Source organism: Mauremys reevesii, linkage group 9, assembly GCF_016161935.1.
Source record: "Mauremys reevesii isolate NIE-2019 linkage group 9, ASM1616193v1, whole genome shotgun sequence".
Taxonomy (NCBI): domain Eukaryota; kingdom Metazoa; phylum Chordata; order Testudines; family Geoemydidae; genus Mauremys; species Mauremys reevesii.
In genome coordinates this window covers 87,616-105,604 of record NC_052631.1, presented here as the reverse complement: position 1 = coordinate 105,604, position 17,989 = coordinate 87,616, and the positions used below count along the sequence as shown (strand labels likewise).

At 43.1% G+C, this 17,989-nt stretch overlaps 1 protein-coding gene across 1 annotated transcript in view; it reads left to right on the top strand.

The window, feature by feature from the left end:
• Nucleotides 1-12,306, top strand: part of MELTF (melanotransferrin) — a 64,248-nt gene extending 51,942 nt beyond the window's left edge. Inside the window, exons 13-16 of the mRNA XM_039488961.1 lie at nucleotides 6,905-6,972; nucleotides 7,075-7,262; nucleotides 9,157-9,355; nucleotides 10,305-12,306. Of these exons, the coding sequence (XP_039344895.1) occupies nucleotides 6,905-6,972; nucleotides 7,075-7,262; nucleotides 9,157-9,355; nucleotides 10,305-10,372 (523 nt within the window). The 3' untranslated portion in view covers nucleotides 10,373-12,306. The remainder of the gene's footprint in view (nucleotides 1-6,904; nucleotides 6,973-7,074; nucleotides 7,263-9,156; nucleotides 9,356-10,304) is intronic.
• The last annotated feature ends 5,683 nt before the right edge of the window (nucleotides 12,307-17,989 follow it).

The window sequence follows — 17,989 nt, the reverse complement described above, 5'->3', positions numbered from 1 at the left end:
ATAAAGAGAAATAAAATAAATGGTTTTCATAACATACCTCATTTGGATACTCAGCCTAAGCCCAGAGAGGTTTTTTCCCCCTAGCTTAGCTAGAGAAGAAAGAATGCTCTTACATGTCTAAAGAGCAACTCCCTTCTCTCACCTTTGCTGTTAAATGTATCAGTCTCATGCTCCTGTGTCCAGAGCAATAGCTGTTTCCCATTTCTTCACCCTAGATCCCTTATAAACCTCTCCCACCCCACCACAGCTCTAAACCTATTTTCCCAAAACACTTTTCTGAAGATAAATACACATACAGTAGGGATGGCAAGCACTTGCTTTCCCACCTTCCAGGAGCTAATAGCTGCCTTTCAAATGCCTAACTATTGAACTCAAGCACAGCCTTTTACAAATAATTTTGTCCGGCTGTATCCTGCTTATCCAAACTTCTTTTCTTTTTAACCACCCAAGCAATTGTCCCTTGCCATGGAATGTAGATTAGTGGCAGACCCCAGACCTTCTGTCACACTTCATAGCTTCAGGTAATCATTTAGCAATCAACAAAATGATAAGCAACAAATACCATTGTGGCTGAGCTGTGCCATTTGTTCTAAGATAATGTACCACCGTGAAGGTGTCTCAAGTCTAGAGATGGATTAAGGTCTCCTGGGATCCTGGGCCAGAGCAAGTGGGGGGAGGAGGGGGACTGGCACTAGAACCGTGGCCCCATCCCAGCCCTTCCACCTGTGGCCCTACCCATGGCCCCATCCTATTCCTCCCCTTCTTCTGTGGCCCCACCCCCATTCCACCCATAGCCCCATTCCATCAGCTTGTGGCCCCACCCCATTCCACCCCCTCTGCCTGAGGCCCTGCCCATGGCCCCAACCCATTCTGCTCCTGCCCCGCCACTCTCTCCTTTCCAGTGCACACCATCCCCTGCTTTGGCCCCAAAACCTGGGAAGCTCTGTCCCCCCAAGAGCTCCTCCAGCTCTGGGGCTGAGATGAAGGGAGATTTTTTCCAGGAACCCCAAATTGGCTGGGGCCCCTGGGCATGGGCCCTGTGTGGTAATCTGCCTCTGCTCAAGTCTTATGTGGGGAATCACAACATTTTTTATGAGGAAGCATTTCAAGAAGTGAATATGTTTAGCCTAAGAGTTATGGGAAAGACTTGAATACAGTGTATAGGTATTTAAAAGGTTCATGCTACAACATTTGGGGGAAAGTCAAGGTCATGATCTGATAGTAGTAAAGGCTGTACCTGGGATTTATATTATGGGGAACATTTTCTGTAAAGGCTAGGTCTACACTGGGGTGGTTGGGGGGAGTCGACCTAAGATACACAACTTCAGTTACGCGACTAGCGTAGCTGAAGTCGGCGTATCTTAGGTCGATTTATCTGGCTGTGAGGACGGCAGCGAGTCGACCGCTGCCACTTCCCCGTGCTGTGGTGGAGTTCCAGAGTCAGCGGCAGAGCGATCGGGGATTGATTTTATCGCGTCTACACTAGATGCGATAAATCGATCCCCAATAGATCTGGCGGGTACTGTAGACATAACCTAAGAGAATCATGAGCATGTAGGATTGACAGACTTCAGAAGGAGTGACTGGAAAAAGTGGGGAAATGGAACAGAATAGCTATTAAATCTTTCTGAACCAAATATGATTTTGATCATATTACTAGCAGCCTACATTACCTACAAGTGTGTGGAGAGGCTGAGAGAGCTGTACAGACAGCCAAGAAAATCCTACAGCAGGAAGAGTCATTGCTTGCTCTTTTGAGTTATAGATCAATACCAATAGCAGCTACTGGATATGGTTATTGATAAAATGTATAGTCAATTGCTTGACCGCACTTTGTTTAATCATGAAATAGTCTCAGGAAACCAAAATAACCAATGTCAGACAAATTTATTGGTATGAACTTATAATAAGAGAGCACAGGAAAAAGGCTCTATACAATACCAGTCTCCAGGAAACCATCTCATGTAGCGTTGTTACATTCACCTTATGAAAAGGTGTGCTCCCAAAGTTACACATTTCAGCTGATTGTATTTGTACGATAATTTTACAAATTACATATTTCTTTACATGTCACTAAAATTCAACTAATCAATTTGTTCTAGTTCCTTAACATGTCCTGTTCCTGTCCTTATCTTTGTTTTGGATACTAGCACTCCAGGTACTGGTCCATGAAGATATTTTCTAGGTTTGTACCAAGGTAGAACAACCATTATGTCTTGTCCTCTTCCTTTGGGATATTCCAGTACTGGCCTGAGAGACTAACTCGCTACCTTTTGCTATGGTAAAATACCTCATATGTCCTGATATTGACAGCTTTCTTATCTATTTACACCAAAGCTTATTTCAGCTAATGCAAGGTGTTATGGGCTATTTAGCATGAGTGAATAGGGTTATAGTAAAGGTATAGGCCAATTTAGGCTATAGAACTGCTATAATATTTGGGCAGTGGTGTAGCCAGGTGGAGGGAACAAGGGGAGCGGGAAAAAATAAGGCACCACCCGCAGTGGCACTTTTACTGAGGGGGCGGAGCTCCGGGTCTTCAGCGGCAGGACCTTCACTCGCTCCGCAGATCTTCAGTAGCATTTCAGCAATGAAGCTTCAGTGCTGCTGAAGACACCCGGAGCTAGTGAAGGGCCCACCGCTGAAGTACCACCGAAGACCCGGAGCACCGCTCTGTCAGTAAAAGCACTGCAGCGGGTGGCACCTTTTTTTTTCGCTCCCGGGTGAGTAAAAGGCGCCACTTGTGCTCGGTGGGGAAGCGGCCGCTGCCCCGCTCCCCCCTAGCTACACTACTGCATACATGGTCTTGATAACACATATTAATATGAGCTAGATAAATATAAATATTGATTGTTTTATATATAGAGGTAGATATATGCTAACCAGCATATATTGGTCAATTTAGACAAGCACAGCTCCTGGGGGTAAGAGAGTTCAGAAGTACGAAAGAATTCTTTTCAAAAGAATCTATCTCCAAAGTGGACAGATATGAAGAAAGTAGCCATATTAGATGAAAAGGCAAAAAGAGCTTACGAACGCTTTTACAATGGATGACACTCAGTTAGAAAAAAGCAGTGTCTAGAACCTGGTGACTCCATTTGTATCAAATTGGATGAAGAAAAAGTTTGGCCACTTCCAGCTGCATGGGCAGCATGTATAAGAGGCTGGGAGGTTTGCCTCCCCAAAAAAGGCTGGCCATGCAGGAAGCAAGAAATCCCAGATGTAGCACAGGTCACCTCCCTTTGGAGGCGTGCCGTCCCGCTGCCTTTGGAGCACTGCCATCAGAAGCACCCTAGAAGTAGGAGGGGCACCGGTTCCTGGACTGTGTCCCCACCTGTGCTCCACCCCTGCTCCTCCCCGAGGCCCTGCTGCTGCTCAGCCTCTGCCCATGAAGCCCCTCTCCCACACCGCTTCTTGCCCCCTAAAGCCCCCTCCTTCGTTCTGCCTCTTCCCTCCACCGCTCTGCCTCTTCCCCCAAGACTCTCCCACCTGCCACTTGTTCCTCTCCACCCATTGCTCATCCTTAAGGCAGGAAAAAGGTGGGAGGGCATAGCCTTCCCACTTTTAAAAGTGATGGGCGGGGAAGGGATGCAGAGGAGTGAGCGGTGGGCGGGGGACTTTGTGGGGAGAGGTGGAGTGAGGGGGTGGGAAGAGATGGAGCGAGGACAGGGCCTCGGGGGAAGAGGCAGGGTGGAAAAAGGTGACATGGGGGAACGCCTTCGGGGAACAGGCCAAGCAGGGGCAGGGTCTTGGGACAGAGGGAGCTGCCGTCACTCACATAAGCCTCCCCAAATGAAAGAGTCACACTCCAGCTGTCATAAAGAAAAAGAATTCAGCACCCAGGCCACATGTGATCGAGACCAACCTTGGAAAATTCAATAGAATCCACCAACATCTACAATTTGCTCTTCAGAAAATACAGTCAACAGAGCAAACTCTACTGATGGGATGCAGAGCAAGAAGATGATGACTCAAGACTTCCAAACAACCGACAACTAGATGACAAAGTTGTTATGTGTTGGGGTTGTGTAGTTAGAAAACCAATATGATTCAGAGACATGTTACAGACTGAACTTCAAAGACAGCATGATAGTGTAAATTTTGTAAATGATAAGAGAAGTTAAAGGAGGCGATGAAACGGACTGCTAAACTGTATTCTACTAGGTTTCAGAGTAGCAGCCGCCGTGTTAGTGTGTATCCGCAAAAAGAACAGGAGTACTTGTGGCACCTTAAAGACTAACAAATTTATTTGAGCATAAGATTTCTGGGCTACAGCTTATGCTCAAATAAATGTGTTAAGTCTCTAAGGTGCGACATCACTTGCCCCATAACCTAAGCCGTGCTGAACACAATGCCATCAACAGCCTCAAGAACAACTCTGACATCATAATCAAACAGGCTGACAAAGGAGGTGCTGTTATCATCATGAATAGGTCGGAATATGAACAAGAGGCTGCCAGGCAGCTCTCTAACTCCACATTCTACAAGCCATTACCCTCTGATCCCACTGATGATTACCAAAAGAAACTACACCATCTGATCAAAAAACACCCTGAGAAAGCACAGGAACAGATCTATACAGACACATGCCTAGAACCCCGACCAGGTGTATTCTATTTGCTACCCAAGATCCATAAACCTGGAAATCCTGGACGCCCCATCATCTCAAGCATTGGCACTTTAACAGCAGGATTGTCTGGCTATGTGGACTCTCTCCTCAGGCCCTATGCTACCAGCACTCCCAGCTATCTTCGAGACACCACTGACTTCCTGAGGAAACTACAATCCATCGGTGATCTTCCAGAAAACACCATTCTGGCCACTATGGATGTGGAAGCCCTCTACACCAACATTCCACACAAAGATGGACTACAAGCCATCAGGAACAGTATCCCCGATAATATCACGGCTAACCTGGTGGCTGAACTTTGTGACTTTGTCCTCACCCACAACTATTTCACATTTGGGGACAATATATATCTTCAAGTCAGTGGCACTGCTATGGGTACCCGCATGGCCCCTCAGTATGCCAACATCTTTATGGCTGACTTAGAACAACGCTTCCTTAGCTCTCGTTCCCTAATGCCCCTACTCTACTTGCGCTACATTGATGACATCTTCATCATCTGGACTCATGGAAAAGGAGCCCTCGAGGAATTCCACCGTGATTTTAACAATTTCCATCCCACCATCAACCTCAGCCTAGACCAATCCACACAAGCGGTCCATTTCCTAGACACTACTGTGCTAATAAACGATGGCCACATAAATACCACCCTATACCGGAAACCCACTGACCGCTATACTTACTTACATGCCTCCAGCTTCCATCCCGGACACACCACACGATCCATTGTCTACAGCCAGGCTCTAAGATACAACCGTATTTGCTCCAATCCCTCAGACAGAGATAAACACCTACAAGATCTCTATCAAGCATTCTTAAAACTACAATACCCACCTGCTGAAGTGAAAAAACAGATTGACAGAGCCAGAAGAGCACCCAGAAGCCACCTACTACAGGACAGGCCTAAAAAAGAAAATAACAGAATGCCACTAGCCATCACCTACAGCCCCCAACTAAAACCTCTCCAGCGCATCATCAAAGATTTACAACCTATCCTTAAAGATGATCCCTCACTCTCACAGATCTTGGGAGACAGACCAGTCCTCGCTTATAGACAGCCTCCCAACCTGAAGCAAATACTCACCTGCAACTGCACACCATACAACATAAACACTAACCCAGGAACCTAACCTTGCAACAAAGCCCGATGCCAGCTCTGTCCACATATCCATTCAAGTGACACCATCATAGGACCTAATCACATCAGACACACCATCAGGGGCTTGTACACCTGCACATCTACCAACGTGACATATGCCATCATGTGCCAGCAATGCCCTTCTGCCATGTACATTGGCCAAACCGGACAGTCTCTATGCAAAAGAATAAATGGACACAAATCTGACATCAGGAATCATAACATTCAAAAACCAGTGGGAGAACACTTCAACCTCTCTAACCACTCAGTGACAGACTTGAAGGTGGCAATTTTGCAACAAAAAACCTTCAAAAACAGACTCCAAAGAGAAACTGCTGAACTCGAATTAATATGCAAACTAGATACTATTAACTGTGGCCTAAACAGAGACTGGGAATGGTTGGGTCATTACACTAATTGAATCTATTTCCCTATGTTAAGTTCTCCTCACACCTTCTATGGGCCATCTTAATTATCACTTCAAAAAGTTTTTTTTCCTCCTGCCGATGATAGCTCATCTCAATTGATTAGACTCTTCCTGTTGGTATGCATACTTCCACCTTTTCATGTTCTCTGTATGTATAAATATCTCCTGTCTGTATGTTCCATTCTATGCATCCGAAGAAGTGAGCTGCAGCTCACGAAAGCTCATGCTAAAATAAATTGGTTAGTCTTTAAGGTGCCACAAGTACTCCTGTTCTTTTTAAGGTGCGACAAGTACTCCTGTTCTTTTTGTATTCTACTATTCAACCAGTAGGTGGTGCTATGTGTAACATTTTATTTAAGTGACCCTCAGTCATACTTAGCAGAACATTAAGGGATCTTATAGTGAACACATCTGGTGTGTATCCCTCTGAGGAGGAAGTTTTTGTCTTGCATAACTGATACAGCAGCCTGACCTGCTAATAGCAGCCCTGCAACCTACCATGTACAAGAAGCACATAAGTAGTGAAGTCAGTAAGGTCACTTTTACGAGTAATATATGCTAGATCAGATCCTAATCTTATGAAATATTTTGGTAGACAGTTTTTATGAAAGATACTATACAAACTAAAGATGCATTGATTACATTGCACTGTATTGAGTTTGTATGTCACTGCATTGTATTGCATTGAATTTTATCTGTCATTTATTTTAAGGTGTCTGATGGAGGATTCTGGTGATGTGGCCTTTGTCAAGCACTCAACAGTTTTTGAGAACACTGATGGTATTTAGTTTTTAAATACCTTTTTATTACAACTCATTATTTTTGTTGTCCTCTTTATTCTGAAGCATTCAGTGAGTCACAATGGCGAGTTTCCTTTTTCAGGTAACAATGCTGATTCCTGGGCTCTTCACCTTCAGTCCAGTGACTTCCAGTTACTGTGTCCAAATGCAGCCCGTGCTGAAATCACTCAGTTTTCTCATTGTCACTTGGCTCAGGTGCCTGCCCAGGTTGTCATGGTCCACCCAGACACCAACATTTTTGCTGTATATGGACTACTGGACAAAGCTCAGGTATAATTTACAATTAGTTCACCTGATGAAGTGGCCATTCTCAGCTCATTATGAGCACGGGTATCCAAACTTGGTCCAATCCAGGCTGCAATGGCAAATTTCCAAAAGCCTAAGGAATGCTCCTAATTTAAAAATATAAAATAAAATGCACACAACCATAATACTTGTTTATCCTGAAGGCTTCCTAAATTCATAATAGAAATGCAACAGCTACACAAGAAAAAAAGGTAATAATTGGAGATATACCAATCTCCTAGAACTGGAAGGGACCTTGAAAGGTCATTGAGTCCAGCCCCCTGCCTTCACTAGGCAGGACCAATTTTTGCCCCAGATTCCTAAGTGGCCTCCTCAAGGATTGAACTCTCAACCCTGGGTTTAGCAGGCCAGTGCTCAAACCACTGAGCTATCCCTCCCCCCCAAAAAGAGCATGTATGATAAATTATTGTAATTATATAGAAGACTTTTGAAAACATAATGCCTTCCAGGACTTAGTAGCAAACTCTCCAAAAAAAAAACAAACCACCCCCCTTCACACTATTCAGTTTATTATTGGTGGTGCAGATACTGACACCTAAACTTAAGGCTGCCCAACACTTTCCATTATAAGACTCTGTTTTCAGTTGCTTATAACTTTATTAAACTTAAACAACTGGGACTAAAATTTTCTATGCTGGATGTCTGCTTCAGGATGAATGTTTAGAGAAAGTTTCAGCTAAAATGGTTCAAGTGTTTCTGAGCACGAGATTAGAGGAAAATACATTGTTTTGCTCATGTTAATAAAACACCATGTTGTTGACTGCTAATGACTCCATGCTTTGGAGCAGGGACTTGAAATTTGGCAAGGGGGGGTCACCTTTTGGGATGTGCCTTTTGCAAGCCCCCTGGAAATTTGTCCAACTATGGCTGAGTTACAAGCTTATGAAAATCTCAGTGTGCATGTACTCTGTAGTGATATGTTAGTTTGGCAGCTAAATTCTCTGTCTTCACTGAGCATGTGCCAGCCCAGGAATGCAGTAGCTGAGCAGGGCTTTCCCTGATACTGGCTACCGAGGGCTGCTGTGATGCCCCACACAGGAACTAAGAATATGGAGACTCTCTTGCCTGGACTTTCCGTGTTCCCCCTGCTAGCACCCTGGAAACACAGAGGAGGAAGAGAAGGAGGAAGAAAGTTGATTTGAATTCATCATGTTTAACAATGGAGCCTTCTCCATTACTAAGATACTAGTAATGGTCCTATAACATCGTTAGGATTTCTTTTGTTCTAATATTCTTTAAAAACTCCTTGTTTTCGTTGTCACTGCCCGCCATGGGTTTTTTCTGATGTTTTTAGCTTTCTTTAACAAATTTATATACTTCATAACTTCCAATTTTCTGTCTATATACCTTTTTCCCCATTTGTTTTATTTTATTTTATTTTTAACTGCTGCCTTCACTTTGACACTGAACCAGAGAGCAGAATTTGGCCCTTATGTATTACATTTTAAATAGATGGCTGGATGTGAACGCCAACTACAGTGGGAGTTCCAAACGGAAAAAAGGTTCAAGTTATGCCATAACGATCACAGAAAATATCTTGCTAATTGGCTGCAATATTGGGAGTCTCAGCAGACTGGCCAAGCACTGAATGGGCTTGACACTGAAGAAGCTTTTCACCCTTAACTGGAATATTCTATTGGGCTCCTTTAACTAACACAAAAGGTTACTCCAAATTGATTTTAAAAACTTATGATAATATAAAGGGCAAATAATCTGAAGTTAGAATTGTTTGTCTGTGAGCTTCTGAGCAATGGGGAGGGTTAGTTTCCACTGTGTTATGTATGCTGCTAAAGATGAATATAGCACTGGCTATATAATACAAACTCTGATACTAATGGAAACTCCGCATTGCTTTCAGGATTTTTTTGGAAATGACAGCAATGGAAATGGATTCAAAATGTTTGATTCCTCAGATTTCCTAGGAACAGATTTGATCTTTAAAGATTCCACCATTAAGATTGTACCAGTAGGAGAGAAAACAACCTATGCAGAATGGCTGGGGAGTGAATACATAGATTCTCTTGAAGGGATGCAATCACCACAGTGCTCTGGGGCAGGTGAGCCAGCATTTTTTGATGTATGTGAGACTGATTTTCATCTATCTCTTCCTCTTTCATATAAATTGTAAGGTGCTGTCTGATCTTTATGGACTGGACAATTCCCAAGTTCCATGACATAGACACTGGGTTTCTGTGCTGTGGAGGAGGGACAGTTTTTGGACCTTGGGAGACAGAGCAGTGTTGGGACTCCTGGATAGTGAATCCAATCTGTTCATCGTGATGGAATGCTCCTACTTAGAATCATAGATTATTAGGGTTGGAAGGGACCTCAGGAGATCATCTAGTCCAACCCCCTGCTCAAAGCAGGACCAATCCCCAAATGGCCCCCTCAAGGATTGAACTCATAACCCTGGGTTTAGCAGGCCAATGCTCAAACCACTGAGCTATCCCTCCCCCACTTCCATTGGCTCTCTTCCGGCTTATCCCCTTCCTCATCTCGTGTGGTTCCCAACTTCTGTCTGAAGTCAGCAAACAGCAGGGGATGAGTGTATGCTGGGAGCGCAGGCTGTGGACAGAGATAAAGTGTGGAATCCAGGGAGCTTCTTGCATCATGCAGATGCTGGTGGCTGGGAAGAGGTATCCAGCGAGGCTCTTCACCCACTGGAAGGAAGCAAGGGATCCCAGCATTCACTGGGGGCTGAGGAAAACTAGGGAGATTGCAGGGGTTATGTTTTGCAGCTGGGAAGGAGAGTTCAGGAGCAGATGAGTCAAGTACATGTGTTCACTGAATTTGTTTATATTTGAATAACCAGCATATATTTGCACCTCAATGTCACTGTTACCTGCTTAGGAAAAGATGTCATTTTGCTCTGTGATATTTAAATTGGTGTGGGAATGATTTGGATGATCATTTAGGAATGATCTGGCTCTAGAACCTTTCTGCATGTTGTGGTCAATGCCTCTGAGCTTCTAACCCTTAATGCTCAATTTGTATTTTTATTCATAGCTGCAATATCCATGAACATCATTGGGCTGCTGGCAGCTAGTGTCCTTCAGATTAGATTTTACCCGTGATCATTAGGCCATTCCTTGGATTAACAGATATTCAGCATAATAAACTGAAATACTGGTAAACAATAATCTAAATAAACTGAAGTCAAACTTGTAAAATGAATGAGAGATGCATATGGAGAGCAGCAGAATTATCCAGGCTATTCCCTGATGCTCTATATATCCATAAAGGTAATGGGAGATCTGGGAGGGTGGGAGAGGGATGCAGTTTACAGCCTCATCCTTGCCCCCTTCCCTTTGCTTCCCTGCCCCTCTTACCCTGTTTTACAGATGCTGTTCCTAGCCATGGCACTTCGATGCCAAAGGAAATAGGCTCCAAATACAATCCTGCTGTTGCATGTCCCAAAAATAGACTCTGAGGTGTCTGATACTCACAACTATGGATAATTTTTGGTCATTTTTTTTAAAAAGGTGCCCTCAGAACTTAATCCAAACTTTTTCAAGTTGTACAGCCAACATTTCCTGATTGAAGATATTAAAGGCCTATCCCAGTGGCCTGGTAGCACTCTCCCATTTGTCCACTCCCAGCATCTGTAAGTCAGAGGTGTAGGAACACAGGGTTGCATCCCTAACCATCATGGCAAATAGCCATTGATGGACCTATCCTCTATAAACTTATCTAATTCTTTTTTGAAGCCTGCCTTGGTCTTCCCCTAACATCCTCTGGCAACAAGTTACACAGATTGACTGTGTGTTGTGTGAAGAAGTGCTTCCTTTTGTTTGTTTTAAACCTGCTGTATATTCATTTCATTGAGAGACCCCCTGCTTCTTGTGGCCTGCATGTCTTTCTGTACAAGAAATCTGTAGTCTAAACAGACAACTGCAATATGTATGTGCATTTGTGTAACTAATATTTAGTTGCCAGGTCAGTGTGCCTGCTTCTTAAGGGATCCCCTATTTTAGCACTAATAAAGAATGTTTTTAAATACACATCAGAGGGGAGAATTCTCTAATAATGCCTCCATCATTTTGCATTGATGGTGTTTGTAAGGGACATGAATATTGGTTTTAAATGTTTTGCTGTTTCCCCTTTGAGTATGGATAATCCTTTAAAGATCTCAGGGAACTTCTGAAGGTTCTGACTCCCTTTTCTAAGGCCATTCTCCCCCTGGCTTCCCCAAGTCACACCTAATACTATTGGTTTTGCTGCCTATGTCCTTCCAGATGTAAGCCTCATGTCTGAAGCCCTAGAGAGTGGGGACTTTACTATTGACACCAGCTGGTGAATAAGGAGAAGAGTGGCCCACAGATGCTTGAGAACACAAAATGAATAGGCCAACCTCATTTGCATTTTGGTTATGTGACAAGTTGGGGCATTTTAGTTAAAATACAGTTAAGTTTTGTGTTTTGGGAAATAAAACACTATTATTCTTGTTGGAAAATGGAAGAACTGCAAGAAATATGCCTGGAGCAAGGGGTCACCCTGACTAGACCATAGTTAGGCACTCATAGGGAAGGGAGCCTGGACAGACCTAACAGAAAAGATAGATTTCTGTCTTCCATGGAGAGTTTCTCTCTGATGATGAGAACTCTGTTAAGGGTTCTATATACTACTGATCCTTTTCTGAAGGCTCAGCACAGAGGTAGTCTCGAGAGCAGATGGCTTCAAGGCAACAACCAGAGCTGAAACAGATGGTGGTGCTGAGGTACCTTGGACTGAAGCTGTAAAGAGCAGAGACTCTGGTGCAGGTCTTCATACCCAACAATGAAAGCTGAAATAACTTCAGCTGGATTGGGTGGTAGAGAGCCCTTAAGAACGCTAGCCAGCTCTTCCCTTTGGGGCTAGAGAATGACCTGCTAGAATTCTTGGACTCCAGCAACCTTGGCCAACAAACTGTTGAGTTGGGAAGTTGGGGATGAGGGAAGTGACTAAAATGCTTTAGCCATTCACAATTGCAAGAGATAGACTGAGGTTCGGACTATTATTAAAACACACAAAGGGGAGGGGAATCTTACTTAATAGATATTGTTAATTTATTAATTACTGGCTTTCCCAAATTAATTCTGTTGTCTCCCGTACCCCTAATAAAGTTCTCATTGTTTTAAATCATTAGACTCAGTGCTTATTAGTGGGAAGTATTGACCATCAAGGTCACCCAGGGTGATATATATATAGTTTCCCATGTTTTTTGGGTGTTGACGGCTTATGCATGTGTAAGTATTCAGAAAGAACTCCTAGAAAATTGAACCTGGTCCTTCTTACTGCAGCCAGCATGTGGGCAGTAAGCTTACCCTTTTTTACTATATGAAGGAACAGCACTATTAATTTCAATATAGGAAGAGGCACAATGTGCCTTGCTCAAGTTCTCATGGGATCACCTCTAAGTGTGGGGGATTAGTTGGGTCTCAATGACCAACTTAATCGTTGGCCTCTCTGTTGTAACTTTTCTTTTCTTTTAGTTTCTTTTTCACATTGGGAGGCACTCAGATACTATGGGGATGGAGGCCAAATAATCAGGTAGGTAGCTAGAATTGTTATATACCAATTATGTGGGGGTTGGAGGATGAGGATGTTGCTGGCTCAAAGAGCCCGAGGCGGAGCAACAGCAGGGTTCGTTGCCCGGTGTGCGTCGCACTAATTATCACACCAGGGTGGAGAAGCAAAACCAGATTTATTTGTGCACAAAGAAAGGTGCCAGGGAGAAAAGCATTCTCAAATCCTGCACGCCCGCTCACAGGCGGGGTCCCAACATTTATACCCCCCTTGTTTGTGTGAGCCTTTTGTTCGGTTTTCCCCCTCACCCCTCCCTTCCCAGCAGCAACTACATTAGGCATTACATTTCAGTGTGTTATAAAAGGTTCTCATGCACAAGCTTATCTGTGGCCTTGACAGAACAAACGCATACAGATTTTCCTTCCCCCTCTACCCCTCCTCCCCGCCGCTTCTGCTGTTTCAAACTCCTACATTTGCAAGCGGAGATTGCTGACAGCTACACATTTTGCTTACAGTCTGTTAGCATCTTAGGCTGGTTAAAGTTCACAGCATGTAAGAACTTTGGTTCACTTCAGGCCCAAAGTCACAACTTTGGTTTACTCAGGCCTAGTGGCACCAACAATTCCCCCCTTTGAGAATACTCAACAAACTTTTGGCGAGTTTTCTCAAACTTTAAAAACAAAAACAATGAAGCTTTACAGATATATGTACAACTGCTCTTTTGAGCTTAGTTACCCCCAACCCAGGAATGAATGCATGGACAAAAGAGTGGAATGTTCATTTAACAACTAAGGGATTGGGACACTGACTATAAATCAGGTAGGTATACCAAGTGGTTTAATTTCCCAGATGTCTTGGTGAATAATTTAGTCCCATATGCATGCTCCCCATGGACCCAGCAGGATTCGGTATGTGGAAGCCCACACCCACCCTAACCGGTCCATATGCTTGGAAGGAGCACTGTGAATGTCCCCACTTCCATCCAGAAAGTGTCCAAGTATGTCTTCATGACCACAGATCAGATGGTACTCCTGATGCATCTGTAAGGGCAGTGGGCCAAGTCTGGTCTAGATCCCACTGCAATACCTTCCCAGCCTCAGTGATATGCAATACCATCTCTGTCAGTAACTTCTGGGTCATAGAACTAAGGGCTGAAATGACATGTAACTCACCAACTCCAGCCTGTACTTAAAATAGCTGAGTTTCAAGAATAAGGCTAGTAGCCTTTTCTAGTTGGCCCAATTTCTTATCATGTTCTTGGCTTTTAAGATATTGGCCCTAGCCCACAGGGATCTGCTCAATTCTCTTTCTTTCCAGAGGAAATAACCCAGGCCCTCTGTTGTGCTAATCTAATGGCATCCCCTTGTGAGCAATCTGGGTATGTAGAAGTGATTTGAAAACTGAATAAGGGCAATGTCATTACATACTGAAGGATTTATCCAAAACACAGGGCACAGCCTGTAGATTAAACCCCAAAAGTCAATTAATACCACATTCCCAATCATGGGTCCCATAAATTTCTTCCTGCCAGTGTACAATTCTTTGTTTCTTCACCAGGGTCAGTTCTCAATGTCCTTTTAGTCAGGAATTCCTGGACTTTGGCAATGTCAGTGGAGTGAGTGTTTCTTCTTCTTTCCCAAAACAATTGTGGTTTAGCATCCTACAGGGGAGAGGTTTCCAGCACATATCACCCTGTAATGGCTTTGCTTTTTCTAGAAAAGTCTAAAGGCACAGTTGGTCTGTCAGTGGACAAGGGAGAGGTTGTCCAGAAGCTGTCCAGAAGCACAGTAGAACTAGAAGAAAGAATAGGCTAATCATCAATAGGAAAATTCTTCTGATGTGGAGGGGTCTTTTTGCAGTGAGAATCCTGGGTCCAAGCAGTCAGTCTTTGGCACTTCACAGCAGTGTTGGTAGACAGGAGGACTTGGAAAGGGCCTTTCCAGCGTGGAGCCAAGGCAGTCTTTCGTTGATGGATCTTTATGTAGACCCAGTCTTCTGGTTCCTAGGAGTGGTAGGGCTGCTAGGATCTTTGGGTTGTTTCTTCTTTACCTGTGAGAAAAAAACCTAACACATTGCATTAGTGTCTTTGCAGATTTTACAAATTTTATAGTTGCATGGGCAAATTTAAGTCCCCCCTTTTTCTGGTTTTTAGTCAAGTAATGGTTCTTATACTTATTAGTGCCAAAGGAAGGGCATGTGGCCACTTTAAGTTTGTCTCAGCACAAATCTTGGCCAGTTCATTTTTAGCATGTTAACTATTCTTTTTTTTTTCTCAGTTAACTTATTCTTTTTCCTTTTCCCATTTTTTTAACCTATAAAGGAAACTTTTACTTATACACCTTTTGTTAACAATAAACACATACACAGTACATTAGTCTTATTTAATGTATGCCACATATACCCTTTTACTAAAATAACCTTATTACAGAGCTTTAGAACAGGCCAGGACAAGCACACCCACTTTGATGAGTTCACTTAATACAACCTCTAGTCCAATAGCTTTCCACCATCCCCAGCCCTCTGGCTAGAAGTCTGAGGTAGCCAGAAGGATCCCATGTACAATATGGGGAGTGGGTTAACTTTCCATGTCCTTGCTTTTAAAGACTGTTAGTATGAAAATTTTAATAACAATTCTCAATTAAAAGATTTGGCTAATAAAGTTTCTTTCTCTTACTTAGGAAAATGTATTAGACTTTAGTATATCACATTTTTCTGATATATCCAAACACTTTGTATTCTAAATTGAACAAAACAAGTATCTGCATTTCAATTTAACACTGCCATTTGATCTTAAATTAGACCATCCCATAAAAATATTAAACACAACAATTTTGGCCACGAGACAAAACACCACAAGACAGAACATAGAACACAAAACATAATTGTTACTCTATCAGTAAATGCATGATATTGTTGAATGCTGTTCAGCTGGTATTAGTTTTCTTTGATTATCTGAAAGACAAAGCAAAAGTCTATCCCTTCTGGGCAGTCAATCATTACTTAAAATATACGAATACTCTTGTTAATTCAGGAGAATTACCCCATATTTTCTTTGCCTGAATTTATTTACAAACATTTCAAAGACACCAAAAACTTTTCTCTTTAGCATTTTTACAAAGTACAACTGCTGTTCCCTCCAGCAACTAAAGAGTTAACTTTTCACTTTCCCTTAAAAATAACATGCTCTTCCCTTAAATCACTTGCTTTTTCCTTCAGCAGCCACTTACCAATTCAAATCACCATTTCAAATATCCTCCTGAGTATTTGAAATTTCCATGCTTATACTCACTTACTCCTTCTTTCCACTACACCCTCAAAAGTTTCCAACCTGTTTTCCCATCTCTCTGTTGCCTGCCTGCCTGGGCCCAATCCTGCTTTTCTCGCTGAATCGTTCCTATCCTGGACACAAACTTATTCCACTACCAGTTTAGCTAGGAGGGTGGGCTTCACAGCTAGCCCCCACCCTTCTGGTCTTTTCCCTAAAACATTTTACTCCCAAAACTACTCAAGTCCTCCCTAGTAAGGCTTGCCACCTGGCAAAAATACACGGCCATTGGGTAAAGGCCATTTACTTAACACACAATCCAAACTCCTTTGGGGGTCTACCCAGAGACCCACCCATTTGTCTGCTGACACTTAAACAGAAAAGAAAATTACACAGAGAGCAGAGAAAATTACAGTCTAAGCCAGATTTTTCCACTTCTAGTACATTGTCCGTCACGGGGGGGGGGCAGGACAGAATTATCTCAATACAACCCCAGAGCTTCATCGCACACATGGCTTCCACCCTGAGGAATTACGAACGAGAAGTTCAGTTCCGCCCACACCCCCAACGCCCAAATAAACAGCAGAAAAACCAACAGTAACCGGTTAAACAGAACAGAGCTAAAACTAGATAGTGCACCAAAACCAGATACTGTTTCCTTATTCTATTAGGGCTCACCTTTAACCATACAATCCTTATCATATAATACCAAACAATACCAAACAAAGCAAACATAAAATAACAAGGGTAAAACAGATAGATAGTGTAAATTCTACAGGGCTCCCCAATTCTCTATTGCTCACCAAACTGTGACAAATTTCTGTTACCAATTATCCCTTATGTCAGGTGATCAAACTGACATTGCAGGACTGGGGGGGGTAGATAGAGAAATCACACCATATATCCAAATTTTAAAGCTTCATTAAAAATAATAAAACAACAATGGAGAGTATTGGGAACACTCCCACATCACTCCGGAAAAATATGAATGCCCCAAGCCTTAAGCCACTTTAATACTTACACATATCCAGACTGGCATGTCTGTGTATAATGTTCAGAGAAGGGAAATAGGTGGACGGGAGATTATCCTGTATACAGCTTGTCCAGCATTTCCAACATGCTTCCACTCTTGGGATGGCTGTTCTTTTACACCCTGGAATCTCCTGCGGCGTCTCTTTCAGAGATTCCAGTTCAGGTCAGCTGCCTGTGGCTTTTCCAGTGTCACCGAGCCATACCAGCTACAGGGTTGCAGGAGCACACTGTTGGATCTCACTGAACCGTTAAGCTTTGCAAATGCAATCTCAGTTCTGTAACTTATACTGTTTTTTGGTTTGCCTTTTTTTATTTTCCACAACCAGCTGGGGCTGAAGCAGTTTTACTTAGCATAGTTTGTACAGGCTCTTGACCTTGTACGCAGAGCAGCTCTCTCTCTTTATCTCTGGGGTTAGCCGAGTTTCAAATTAACCCGTTCCTAGACAAATTGCTCACTGTGTCAGAGGCTTTTCTTTGTGATTAAAAGCTCCTCTGAGATATATGATCTTATCTAGATTAAAGATACCTTCTAATGGGCACTGTTTAGATGGATTTTTACACATGTGAAGATTCCAATTCTCTAAATACCTGCAGGTTTTAGGACCATAATGTACGTACATGTACTATGCTGGGGTACCCTTAGGGGGTGAGGTAGAATTTTTAGACTGTCCCTTTACCCACTTTCCACTTGCACACACAGAGAGGGTACCCTGTCCGCACTAGCGGCTCATAAACTAAGAATCTCTCCCTACAGAACATTCACACAGGGGAGACTAACGAGGATGACTGACTTTCCTACATCCCCTTTCAGCAAAGAGCGTCGGCTAGTCTCTGAGAGACACAGCGCCCATGGGTGGCAAGTTTGTAAAAATTTTGGTGGGGCCCAGAA